Source organism: Crassostrea angulata, chromosome 7 (assembly GCF_025612915.1).
Source record: "Crassostrea angulata isolate pt1a10 chromosome 7, ASM2561291v2, whole genome shotgun sequence".
Taxonomy (NCBI): domain Eukaryota; kingdom Metazoa; phylum Mollusca; class Bivalvia; order Ostreida; family Ostreidae; genus Magallana; species Magallana angulata.
Genome location: NC_069117.1, coordinates 40,839,788 through 40,853,794, shown reverse-complemented (window position 1 = coordinate 40,853,794; position 14,007 = coordinate 40,839,788). Strand labels below are relative to the sequence as shown.

The 14,007-nt window shown below is 33.2% G+C and overlaps 1 protein-coding gene across 1 annotated transcript; it reads left to right on the top strand.

Moving 5' to 3' along the window:
• Window positions 1–60: 60 nt before the first annotated feature.
• Window positions 61–13,816, top strand: LOC128191929 (sushi, von Willebrand factor type A, EGF and pentraxin domain-containing protein 1-like). The gene is made up of 25 exons (XM_052864301.1): window positions 61–193; window positions 278–314; window positions 966–1,086; window positions 1,433–1,551; window positions 1,717–1,896; window positions 1,984–2,163; window positions 3,455–3,709; window positions 4,002–4,199; window positions 4,782–4,985; window positions 5,346–5,527; window positions 5,947–6,217; window positions 6,860–7,021; window positions 7,238–7,399; window positions 7,759–7,957; window positions 8,086–8,219; window positions 8,636–8,809; window positions 9,571–9,801; window positions 9,911–10,081; window positions 10,496–10,702; window positions 10,946–11,221; window positions 11,399–11,581; window positions 11,908–12,063; window positions 12,272–12,298; window positions 12,449–12,548; window positions 12,724–13,816. The coding sequence occupies exons 1-25, from the start codon at window positions 125–127 to the stop codon at window positions 12,857–12,859; spliced, it is 4,134 nt and encodes a 1,377-aa protein (XP_052720261.1). The 5' UTR covers window positions 61–124; the 3' UTR covers window positions 12,860–13,816.
• The last annotated feature ends 191 nt before the right edge of the window (window positions 13,817–14,007 follow it).

Sequence of the window (14,007 nt, the reverse complement as noted above, 5' to 3'; positions counted from 1 at the left end):
GACAATACTATATAAGTGGGCCCCTGTCACAGAATATGAAAAGCTCTCTGCTATGTATATAATAAAACGATCTCAACTTTCCACTTAGGCCTTCTGTAGCTGCAACCTTTGAGGTTTATACAAAATGATGCCGTATAGACCCCTTGTGTGTCTTCTCTATCTATGTGGATACGAAGTTGCTTATGGTTTTTATGTAAGAAAAATTAAAAACAATGATTTTGTGAAATTTATCAAAATAGATCTCGTTTAATTACATTAATTTCACTTTATTTTGCAGGTGGATTTGTTTCCAATTCTTTTGTGGTCACAATTAGGTAAGTTTATCTATTTTACACTTTTGCTATTTAAATGTTTTAGTTATGCATTAACTGGTTAGTGCCAATTATATTTGTTAAATAGCAAAGTTAGTCCTGTAACACAAGCTGTAGAATTTATGCGATTAATAAAAAATTAATGTGAAAAAATAATTTAACTTTCACAGAGAGTATTTCTATATTAAATTATGAAATCTTATAAAACCTATGATGATAAAAGTACTTGATGTTATTATATTAGTGTAACAATCTACAGACTTTCAGATAGAGTATCATGTCATACCGAATGACTAACAAAATAAAAGATGTCCTTGTTTTTGTATCACAAAACAGTTCAGTGTATGTTGAAAAAAATGATGTAGTAAAATAATTCAAGCTATTAGTTCTCTTTCCATTCAACAAACTGATCTCACATAAGACACAATGTTCACATGTAAGTTACAACAATGAAGTACCACCAACACGTACAGTATAGTATTTCCCCTTAGATCCACAGTTCATGGGAGGAGATATTGCCATATATATGTATCACATTTTATTTATCATCTTTAGGTTTTATAAAAAAAAAAATGTTCCTGCAATATGCTTACTTTACCTGCTTAGCTGTCTTATTTTATAATCATTAGGAATTTAATTTTTAATACCCATTAGACATGAATTCGCCCCCACCGGTACTCAAAAATTGTCCGAGCAATATTGCAGTTACTGCGGACAAAGGAAAAAGAAGTACGCAGGTGTATTGGACTAAACCGACTGAGATTCATCATTACAGGTAAACCTGCACATCAATCAATGGAAAGTATTTAAAGAATCAAATGCCTTCTTTGCTGATATATATTCCTCGCCACCTTCATATCTCGTATGAATCACCAAAGAAACCATAATATTGTTTAAACACATATATTCTGAATCACACAGCATTTAAAACCTACATGGCCGTGAAGACCTTGTCCTCAACAAGCATTATTTTTTTCGATTGAAAAAATTAATCTGACTTTGGCATAATACAATTTTTTTTCAATTACTAAAGAAAAATAAAACCAACTTTCTTGCTTCCAAAGATATGACAAAGAATAATTTTTTTTCATTTACTCATTGCTTATTTGGTTTGATCACAGAGTCGAACACACCCATCAACCCGGGGAGATATTTTATATTGGTAAGACATGGGTCACACACGTTGCCCGGATTTCGAACGGAGATTATGCCGAATGTTCTTTTTCAATCACTGTTTCAGGTATTTCAATTTTATCTATCTATCTATCTATCTATCTATCTATCTATCTATCTATCTATCTATCTATCTATCTATCTATCTATCTATCTATCTATCTATCTATCAGTACTTTAGTTGCAAACTTTTACTTCTCTTTAAATCACTATCGAGTCTGCTTCCGTTTAGTGACCAGATGTCCAAAAATGTTCTTAAGTCCTAATGTGTTGATGTTATGCAACCATTATGACCAAAGATATGGGACAACTTGTGAATTTGAGTGTCCACCGGGGTATTCCATTCAAGGATACAGCAGGATTTATTGTACTTCTACGGGAAACTGGGTCAAACCACCCCCAGTGTGTAAAGGTATTTGTAATGCTGTCATTTTTTTAATTACTAAGGTCTAACTCCTATGATGTTGACATATGAGTAAGTAAAGTACCCGTATTTCAGTCACCTTCTGTCCCCCACTTGGCTCGGATACATGGGAGTACAGATGCACTAAAGGGTCGGAGTTTGGAAGTCAGTGTTACCGGATCTGTCCTGTTGGATATGATATTCCACCTGGAAAAAGTCGGGTTATTTTATGTCAAGGAAACGGAAGATGGAGAGGAACATTTCCTGACTGTATAGGTAACATTTATGATTAATTATAGAGTACCCAGTGTATACGTTCTTCTTTTTTCTTTTTCTTTTTTTCTTTTTGGACCTGTATTCTTAAGGATTAGATGTGGTTTTACTATTACATACAGTATATACATGTACTGTATATGCTTTGTAATTCATAAACACACGCGCTCGTTCTTTCTGGCTACATGCACGTTAAACACGTGATATACATGGTTATTTCAATAATTTACCATTAAATACTGAATTTAAACCATTGTATTAAATAAAATGACAAGTTTATTTTCCCCCAAGAATACCATATATCTGCTTAAATTCGCGACTATCTATTTTTCGCATTTTTTTCTTTGTTGCTGTTTTTTATAGTTTTTTTTTTTGGGGGGGGGGGGGGGGGGTTGGATGATTTTTAGGAATTTTTTTGTTTGCTATATGATAATTCTTTAGATTGCAAGAAGTCTCTGTTGCAAGTTCAAAGCTTTTAATTAAAACACATCAGACTCTATAAATCATTTCAAAATGTAACCAGTTACATGTATCTATGCTGTGATCCTGATGAGTAAAAAAAAATGTATGTTTCGATTTATGAAGGATAGGATGGGCTGTATGTTTGCTGTGATCTTTAGTACAGTCGCTCCCCAAAACAACAAATCAGTCGCTCCCCAAAACAACATTTGTGCTAATTGTGTAATAGACTGAATAAGCTTGCATATTGAAAGTACCTTTGTCATGTTTCATGCGACCTTGCAATTATTTTTTATTTGCTTGTACATATAATACTTGTATCACCCGCAGCGTGATTGACAGTCTGTACAGTTGTTGCCTGCTGATTTGGAAACAAAAACTGTGATGCTAGATTTCCCTTACCTATCATTAACGTATGGACAAGAACAAGTTATTTAATTGTGCTGTTGTTGAATGTACAATTCCGATGTATATAAACCCATTAATGACTGCTTAGATTTAAGATAAAACTAATTTATATCCTTAAAAAGCATGAAACTTTCACTTGTGTAATAACACTGTTTATATTTTTCAAGGACTAGATACTAGTATGCTTACACATATTACACATATAAAGAGAAATATATTTGTAAATGATATATGAGCAATTCAATATGAAGGGGTGTGAGATTTGAAGTAAAATTTTAAAAAAAAAATTGTATAGAGTTTATGTAAAAATTGCATTTACATTTTTTTAAATTGAAAACTGTTTTGCGAATCAATGTGGCTCAGAGGCCTTTAATTTTATTTTATCTTTATTGTGTATTTACCAAAACTATATTTTTTAAAACATCAGATGTAACAAACCCAATGATGATAAAATGCAAACCGTTCGCAAATGCTGTGGCAGATTCGAATTCTAAGTGGGGAACAATAACGTGGACAGAACCTACAGTAATAGATAACGCAGACAAAGATATAAAATGGACAAGAATTGGAAGTATTGCTCCATGGGATCGCATCGAAGTTGGCACATACCAAGTCACCTATACTGCCCAAGATAAAGCTGGAAACAAGGCTAGACCATGCAAAGTAGAACTATCAATGAAAGGTGTGTCTAAATTCAACATGAATATTTATCAGATTACCTTATCGCTTCGGATACTTACGGAAAACAATTTAATTGTTTCTCTTGTCATAATTATTTTACAATTTATTAAACTAAATAGAACATCCATTTTAGACATCATGGTCGTTTATAATAAGGTACATGTATTATAATAACACAGCTTCATGTAGCTTCCTTATTCCCTGTTTTTGTCAATAAACTTACAATTTTACAATGAATTAACTTTGCAAAAACCGAAATCATAAAAACGATCTAAACATCGTATTTTTTTCAGTTTTAACCTGTCCTAGTCTGTATAACAATAACTTCCTATCGGTGACATGCCCGGACGGATTCCAGAATGGCGGAAAATGTTCCTTCTCGTGCAAGATTGGATCGGAATTAATTGGGCAAAATATAACAACCTGCGGAAAGAGCAAAGATGGAGATTTCGCAATCTGGGACTTTAAAGACAAGTACCCATACTGCGAAGGTACAAACTATAGTAGACTTGCGCAATTCGCTATGTTGTTTTGATATTTTTAATTTCTTACAAAACTTATTTTGATTTTTATTAATATATTCTACTTTGAATAATTTATCAACTAAAAAGTATGTTTCTCATTGAATAGGCTGGTGTTCATTTGTATTGCTAACCATTTTATACTACACTGTCTATGCCAGTCATAACCATAGATACTTTTTTTTTATTTATTTTTTTATTTCACATCTTAAAATCGTGCTAGTTAAGTTGTACTATTTTGTAAACATAAGAAAAAACTAGCTAGAACATGTGAATAATACAAAATATATAAAACAAAAACTTTTTTTTAAATCCAAGAAGAAGGTTTAATTTTCTTTATTTTTACATGAAATATTGAATACATTAATACATGAATACATTAATATTTATTTTGGTATAACGATATTTGGCGTTTATTAAATTATTTTTGTTATATGAAATCAAATTTAGAAATTTCGATTTAAAAAATATCTTCATTTCATTTTAAAACAACAACAACAACAAAAACTAGAATCCTCTTTTCATATTTGGAATTGTTCTAATATATAATAGTTCATAGACGTTGTGTCAATGACCTGGATCCACCAAAAAATGGCGCCGTAGCCTGCGATACCTGGTTAGATGGGAAATTTTGTCAGGTCCAGTGTCACAAAGATTACGACTTCAAGCCTGGCTACCCATTCTATGAAATGCTGGTTTGTGGAGACAGTGGAAAATGGGAGCCGGAAACGGCTATCCCTATTCCAGACTGCTCAAGTAGGTTTTAAGCGCACGGAAGGCCAGTAACTGACAAGTGCATTATTTTATTTAACACTTGCATGTCAGGAAGCCAACATCAAGTTTTAACCTTAAAAAGTATATTGCTTCCCGATTAGATACTTAAAAGTGAAATTAAATATTTATATTTTTCAAAAGGTTACAACTCTTACATGAAATGCGCATTTTATCTTTATAAGTACTTTGTTTGTGATGATTTCATTTCCACGAGTGTTCTTTTTTTAATGGACCTTTTGCATTGTAACTTTTGTTTTTTAGACACATTACAGTCATATTCTCTTCCTCAGTTATCTCTCTCTCTCTCTCTCTCTCTCTCTCATATTTTTAAAATAATTGCAGAAACATACCAAGTCAACACTGCAACATTCAAGATGTCATCTTCATTTTATTTTGATGGGAATTGTATGGATCCAAAGGTTCAAGAACAAATTCAAAAGAATTATATCGATTCTCTGTCAAATTCCAGTTTCAAAGCAGCTTGTGAGAAATACAAAAGCCAATGTAAAATGGGAAATGTCAAGGTAATGTTATACTTGATATAACAAACGGTATTATAAATTAGTTGATATATCTTTACTTACATTTTATATTTGATATAATGCTCTATATATATGGCGGTCTCACTTCGATCTTAGAAACGTAAAAAGTCTTATTTTTGATTTGTTAGAAAGCCTGTAAGATTTGTATTATTTACATTTTGATTAAAATACTTGTTACAATTGTTAATAAGACTATTTTGCCTGCGACAAAAGAATGTAAATTTCCATCTCTTTGTCACAACGATTATATTTTGATAATTTTTTAAAACGTTATTTAGGCTCTTTTCTATATTAAAAGGTCCAAATTTACTTATATCAAAGCTTATATTATTTATACTATGTTTAACTAATTGTTTTTTAAAAAGCTTTATTAACCTTTTTGCTTGGTACATGGTTTGTAGGTAATATGTGGCGCAGTGACGAGGAAAAGATCAGCCGAAATGAAAATTGAAGTAGAATTTGTTATAGAAGCCGACGGGTCTCAAACAGAGCAAGGATTTGAAGACATTCAGGATGAAATGCTTGGAGTTCTAACGAACGAGACAGAAAATGGAACTCTCGCGATAGTTCTTGACGGCAACGTGACTTTGATAGCCACTGATATGGCTGCAGAGAAGGTTGTTTTCCAGTGTCCTAACAACACTTTTGCATCTTACAAAACTTCCTCTTGCGGTAAGAGTCTAATTGAAGTTTGAAGTAGAAATGAGAACCGTGTGATGTGATATCTGACATGCATGTACTCATGCTATTTTAATTGGTAAACCGATCTCTTGTAGAAAAAACACTTCCTCGTTCATAAAAGCCTAATTATATTCCAAAGAGGAGAACTTTTGTACCCTATTACTGTGTGTGTTAGAGATGTTCCTCTTGATAAGTTACTCTCATTAAACAACTCTTTCAGATTGACACAGTTTTCAAAGCCTGATATCCTTCGAATCAGAAGTTTTTATTAAAGTTGATTTTAAAATTTCAGAAGTTACTTTGAAGTAGTTTTTAGCGAACAAAATTCTCCGATCTATCATCGTAAATGTACTAGTATACACTTAATAAAATAGTTTCAATTGTAGTTGATTGAAATTGTAACCAAAGATAGTTAACGTCATAACTGATATTGCATTGTAATATTGGATTGTTCATCATTTCGTCCTTTCAGGACTACGCCACTTCCTATCTTGTTTGATACAGATGAATTATAATATCGTTAAGTGTTCAGTACAACAGGACGTTTCACGATGATTCTATTGCCTATTTTTTAGATAAAGAACTTCAACATATCTGGAGAAAATTATTTATTGCATTTTTTTTTCACCTCAGTTGAATGCTCAGCGGGAACACATTACAGCACCACCCTTCAATCCTGTCCCCAGTGTCCCAAAGGCCAGTACCAACCGTCCGAGGGACAGCCCTACTGTCTAATGTGTCCCGAAGGGAAAACCACTGCACAGAGGGGGGCTAAATCCGAGAGTGAATGTTTAGGTATTCATGTCAAAATTTTAATAAAATCTCTCTCTCTCTCTCTCTCTCTCTCTCTCTTAAAACCCCTAAACAGCTGTATACCAGTAATGTAAACAAGTTAAAAACTATAAGTTTTAATGTAGAGGTATATCCGTCATAATATTTAATATTATAAGTATATACACACAAAACGATATTTTTCTTTCAACTGGATTTCACACGTATTTGATATTTTAGAGGCATGTCCGAGAGGACAGTGGTCGGTGACAGGTGTGACCCCCTGCTCGCCCTGTCCCCTGGGTTCATATGGTGAAGACATCGGCTCAACTGTGTGTGCCGCTTGCCCTATATCGCAAACAACATTGACTCAGGGTAGCAGTAATATCACCGATTGCTCATGTAAGAAACCAGTTCTTATTGAATTAACCAAGTAAACACTTCTCATTACTCCTTTTTATATCTTGCATTCGGATCTAAATAAATGAAAATTTAATATAGTTATTAGTGATAAATGATGTAAAGAAAAAATTCTGGAAAAGGATTAGATATGGTACAAATGTATAGTTTTGTAGTTCTCACATACATGTTGTTTTTACTGTTCTCTATTAAGTACATGTATGACGACGTCAGATCTAGTATAGTTTGAGTTCATAGCATTAGTTTTCACAAGTAAGAAAAATATAAACAAATAACGTTTTTTTGTTTGTTTTTATTTACTAAACCGCTCAGCGACAACCATTCCTTCTGTTTTTGTACAGATTTCGACATTTTCTTGAGTTCCTCGGAGTCAAAGGCGGTTTCTGATATTAAACTGAACTGGCAAAACACTTCTAAAATTGTCTTAAGTTCTTGGGTTCGGTTTCCCGTATCTTTAAATTCCACATCACCGACTTTGTTTTTCCGTGTAAACGGTAATGTAGCAGAAACACTTCCAATCGAACCAATGAATAATACTGAGTAAGTCACATTTTATTTATATTCGAAAACGAGGTATCTTAATTTATGAAAAGCCAATTTGCAGTTAATGTATACTTATCTTAAAGCGGTTTTTAAAAAGAGTCAACATAACAAAAATTTCATTGCAGTCCGGAAAATGATGAAATTGGTAGGATATTAATCGATGAAAAAGAATGGACATTCGTTGTGCGCTCTATTGATATACAGAAGTTCAAACGTTTGGGAGTAAACGAAAATAGCACTTTTGCAATCACAATACAAGGTGAAATCATTATATCTTATTCGGTATATAATCAGTGTTTTGAAGTTTACAATATTCGCTTATGATAAACATTGAAAATGTTGGGGGTTTTTTTAAAGTAAATGAAATATGCAACATCATGTACATTTGTAAACTTACAGATTATTTTCTTAAAGCATCTGAACTTAATACGACACCTGTGAGAAAATGGAAATCAAGACTTAATTTTTATATAATTATATTCTACAAATAAAGACGACTCATTAAACATAATGGTTATCATTTGCTATCTAAAGAAACAACTGTGTCATATCAAGTTACAAATTATTTACATTCTTTTTTTTTAAAGATAATATATATATATATATATATATATATATATATATATATATATATATATATATATATATATATATATATATCTGTATTGATTGTAGGTCCCCTGGTAGTATCTCAGTTTAACATTTGGTCTGCAAGTTATGACGAAGAGAAATTACGTAATGAGTCTAACCGCTGCGTCATCAACGAGACAGGGGACGTCTTCCCATGGAAACAGTGGGAAAATGCTCATCTGGATGGGAGTTGGATACAGATACCCAGCATGTGTGACGGTAACAATGTTAACCATTTGTCTGAAAATTAATACAATTATTCATATTTGAGTAAATACAAAAAAAGCGTCAGACTTAAAGATTTAAACATTGATCTGTATAACCGGTCTGGAATTCCCCGGGTTTTTTCTTCAAGTTTGGCGGAATATTTTGATTAAGCAATGTAATAAGATAATTTTTTTTAGATATTTGTTAATAAATCGGCATGGTTATTGATTGAATGCAATCATAATGAATAAACAAATCTTTATTCATAACTTTATAAAATAACGTTTAATTCCTCTCTACCCACATCTTTGCTTACATGCGAAAAAAAGGAGGCTGCAGAATGCATACACTAAATACTTCACTATCACTTTAAATTACAAAAATTGAATTTTTGTGAAAAAATTACCCCCCCCCCCTTTTAAAAGATAAATAAAAGGTATTTCTTGGTACTTTTAATGAAATCATATGAATAGTTATTTGCTCTTATTTCGATTTATGTAAGAATTCTAGCAACGCTAGCGCTCATAAAGAAAACAAGAGTGTATATTGGACTTGTAGCTGTTGCCATGGTTATTTCAACAATTGTAACTATAATATGTTCCTCCATTTTTGTTTTACACCGGTTTACTTCATTTGCCCCATATTGCCGTTATACGCCGGTCATCTGAACTGCGCATATCGGCGTATACGCCAATATGGGACAAATGAAGTCCGCTATATAATCAAGAGGAATCAGTACATGCAATGTCATAGGATCATTTTCATTTATGCAGATATAAATGAGTGTGATGAGCATCCATGCGGAAATAACACGTGTAATAACGAACTTGGTGGCGTCACATGCGAATGCAATCTGGGATACCGAGGGACCTATTGTGAGGAGAATATAGACGACTGCTTGACCAGCATATGTCAGAACAATAGCACGTGCGTGGATGGCATCAACGAATATTCGTGTATTTGCCCTCCAAACTACAAAGGGGATTTATGTGAAACGCTTTTCTGTGAGCACATTAACAAACATATCACACATGTATATAACTTGTAAAAAAAACACAACAGCATGGTTTCTATAATTAGTACAAGATTTTTGCTTTGCTTTTTGGGTTGCAGTACATGGTAATTGGAGTAAATGGGACGAGTGGTCGCAATGCTCTGAAACATGCGGCAACGGGACAAAATCTAGAAAGAGATATTGCACCAATCCTGCCCCATATAACGGCGGGAAATTTTGCACTGGCAACAACACGGAAGTAACCCACTGCAATGTCAAAGAATGCCCAGGTTGGTTTGAATTCCAAGGTTGGAACTACAAATGTACATTTAGTATTAACATTGGAGCGCAATGTTTCGTGAAGAAAATTTCTCGATATTTTTCTATCGTATAAATCATACAAGCTATCAATGCAGAAGTAGTGTGTTCGTTATTTGAAATCCATTTAGAGCTAGTTCAATCCTTTACACTTATCTGCATGACAAAAATTAAACAAATAATGATAAATAAATCGAAATAACAAAACCTGCTTTATTAAGTAGATTGACTCTTCAGTACTTTGTTGAATTATTAAAAATACCTTGCGTAGTAATTAACAGATTGTTCATTTTTAAATTTCTGTAAGAATATTTATTGCGTAAGAATTCATTCAAAATGCAATATCCAATATCTAAAATCTAATTTATTTAACTTCAATTTTTCAGTATGTAGCGTTCCTGAGGCTCCCGATAATGGTACTTTGAATTGTACTGGTAGCCCACACACCGGATTCAACTGTACAATCGCATGTAATAGCGGTTTTAGTTTCGATAGGGGCGTTAAACCTTACTACGAATGTGGACCAACTACGCTCTTCCTGTGGGACTTCAATTCTGATGACAATCCGAACGGCGACCTACCGACGTGTAACCGTATGTTGATTTCAAAGAAAGTTAACTCTTGAATTGAATTGATATTTCATTAAAAAAGGGCAGATTTCAATAGCCCAGAATTTAAAAAAAAAATTCATGAAAATTCTACCCCCCAAAAAATGAAAATAAAGAAATAAAAATTTCAAAAAGGTTGTGGGTAGTAATAATTCATTACATTTTAATAGATTTTTTAAAAAGAATTGTTAAAACATGTACAATTATGTATTTTTTTTAAAATCTCAGCTGTACAGGAAAGCAAAGAGCTTTCGGCCAACTTCAGAGCTCTGTATGAGGATCTCTACTGTGACGAAGAAAATAATGACATTATCAATGCTAAGATAAATGTGAACGTCGAATTGTTCCTCGAGGAATTGCCTTGTAGACAGAAAATGACGTGCAATACTACCGACTTCGTCATTCTTAATTGCGGCAAAGAACCAACTAGAAAGAAAAGATCTCCTGACCCATCCAAGATGACTGCTGGATTTCAGGTCAAATTCTCGTGCTCAGCGATGACACGTACGTTACCGAACATTGATATTTCTTATAGATTTTATTCATAGAATTTCTCAAAAGACAAAACCCACCACACCAACAATCGCCAAACATTTAACCATATTTTCGGCCTTTATTTAGCGTTAATAAACAGTTGATGTTTGACAAATTAATAATTATGCATTTCAATATGTTTCTTAGTGGGCTCCGAAGTTTGTGCAGAAGAACTAATATGGGCCATAACAAGTTTTGAAGAACCGGCTTCCAGATCCAAACTTGCCGTCAACGTTAGCAACACTATGTATGAAATCGACTCCAAGCAGACGAGTGCCAGTGGGGAGGTGCAGTGTGATCGTGGATACGTCAGCTCAGGGATCAGCTGTGGTAGGTAACTCACCACCCAAACCCCTTTTAAAGGTTTTCAGAGGGATACTCTAAGATTTTGTAGATTTATTTCAGATGTTTAGATAGAAATACTTTCAAATATAAAACATCTAAGTACACCTCTAAGGCACCAACAGATCTAAATCGAACGCATATTCTTATTACATGTGCACGTGCATGCTTAAAATGAATTTATGCTTATCGTGAAGTTAGTTTTAGTACTGTATACTGGTATTGTAAAATGTACACTCTGAGTACAATTATTCGTTTTGTAAAAAAACACTGAAAGTGTAAAATCAAAATATCACGCAGCAGAATAATTTTAGTTCCGTGTGGAGTGGGGAACTTTTTCTTGGATGGACTGTGTAGAAAATGCGAGTACGGATTTTACCAAGACGAGATGGGACAGACAGGGTGTAAACAGTGTCCCTCCGGAACGACAACGCCCGGCCGAGCGTCCAGGGTGGCAGAAAGTTGCTCGGGTAAGGATTTTTTACATATACATTTTTAAGAAAATTCTGAAAAAGAGAGAGAGAGGGAGAGAGAGAGAGAGAGAGAGAGAGAGAGAGAGAGAGAGAGAGAGAGAGAGAGAGATCTCTGTATGTATTCTATGAATAATTTGTTTGAATATTTTTGTTGAAAATTTTTTTATACGTATTTCTTACAGATACATGTACATTTATCTTTCAGTGAAAATGATACTGGAAGAAGATAACAGTAAGTCAAATTCTTTATATGCATTTATTGTAAATTATTTGTCACAATATTTGTTCAGCAACTATATTGATAAGAACTAAAATATTATAATTTCAAATATCGACTTCTGTAAAGGTTTTGAATAATTCCCACTATTTTGATCTTTTGAAGGTGAGTTATACACTGGAATAGGAACGAGTATAGCGACCCTTGTAGTGGTTGTAGCCATAATGACAGCTATCATCTTCAAAGTCAGAAAACTGGAGCTGAAGTAAGTTTAAACCTGACGCTGATTAAGTCGTACATTTTCGTTTCGACCTAAGTTTAATATAAAGTCTTAAATTCATCGTAAATTTATTTTAACATGATGTGTAAAAAAAAATAATCATCTTAATTCATTGATTAATAACTAATAAAAAAAAATTTAAAACGCCATATTTTACTAGGCTCGGAGAAGGTGCTGTGAAACTCCAGAAGAAGGACTGCCAGCCGGATGCCTTTAACTTCCAAGAAGAAGATGCCAACGTTGTCAGTCTGTGTACCATCAGACGCCTGGACGATAATGGCGTCCCTCTCACCTAAACGGTCCCCGGCTCCGACGCCAACAGCATTTTGAAGATTCAGCTCTTAAAACGTCAGTGTATAAAATCAGATCCGATGCTGACACGTTGGCCGGATCTTGTCTTGTGACGTCATTGTTTGCATGCTCAGTTTTTCGTTTGTTTTTTTTTAAATAATTTTAATTTCTGCAAGATTATCCATCATGTGAAATGGAACTTTGGAAAGTTGTTTTTGTGCCCACGCGTTATATATAATGTACATTGAGCATTTAATGATTACATAACTTGTTGTATAATTATGTTTTTACACGTTTGTGATAATGGTTTGTTTGTGGTAATTCTTTATTAATTTTAAGCTGTATAAAAACTCAGCTTATATCCAGTGCATGCGATACAGTATAGACCATTTCCTGATTTTATTGATTATATGGTTATTTTTAAATGGCTCATTCTAGTGTATTGAATATGTATTATTTGACTTTGGAATTGGTGAATAATACATGAAGTACTTCCAAGGTTATTTTCAAAAGATAAAAAAACTTTTCACTAGTATCCTCAACTGTTGTTACAACAGATGGGAAAAGAAAAGAACCGAGAGAACTTTATCTTAAGTCATCAGCTATGTCGCAAATCATAACAATTATCTCCATTTAAAAGGGTGTGCTCCATGTTGAAACCAAAACCTGGTTAATTGGTTTCGTCTTAAATTCTTTTTTGTTTGAAATCTTATCCAAATCCATTCACTAAAATAATACAGTGTTTCTTTTTTAAGGAGAGGTAAACGAGCTAACACCCATAGAACCGCCTTGTTTAAAGTTTTTAAAGGTTTGTTTATCGACTGATTTCTAATCCGCGACTGGTTTTTATCAAATGTCTGTTTTACATTTTAGTTGGATATTTTTTCCGCATTTAAGAAGGAAACTTTTCACGGATGTATTGTTTGTTTGTCATACTACACTAATAAATATTTAAAAAGTAATATTTACTTTCAGGTTTTTTTAAATACCTCGCAATGTATATAACGAGGATATGATTTATTATTAACAACGAAATGGTAGCTCGTTTAACGACTGAAAGACCCATTATAAAATACATTCGGTGAATTGGGAAACTACAATGCCATTTTGATTGTAAATGGAGAGTAACATTTATAAATACTTATAAATATTT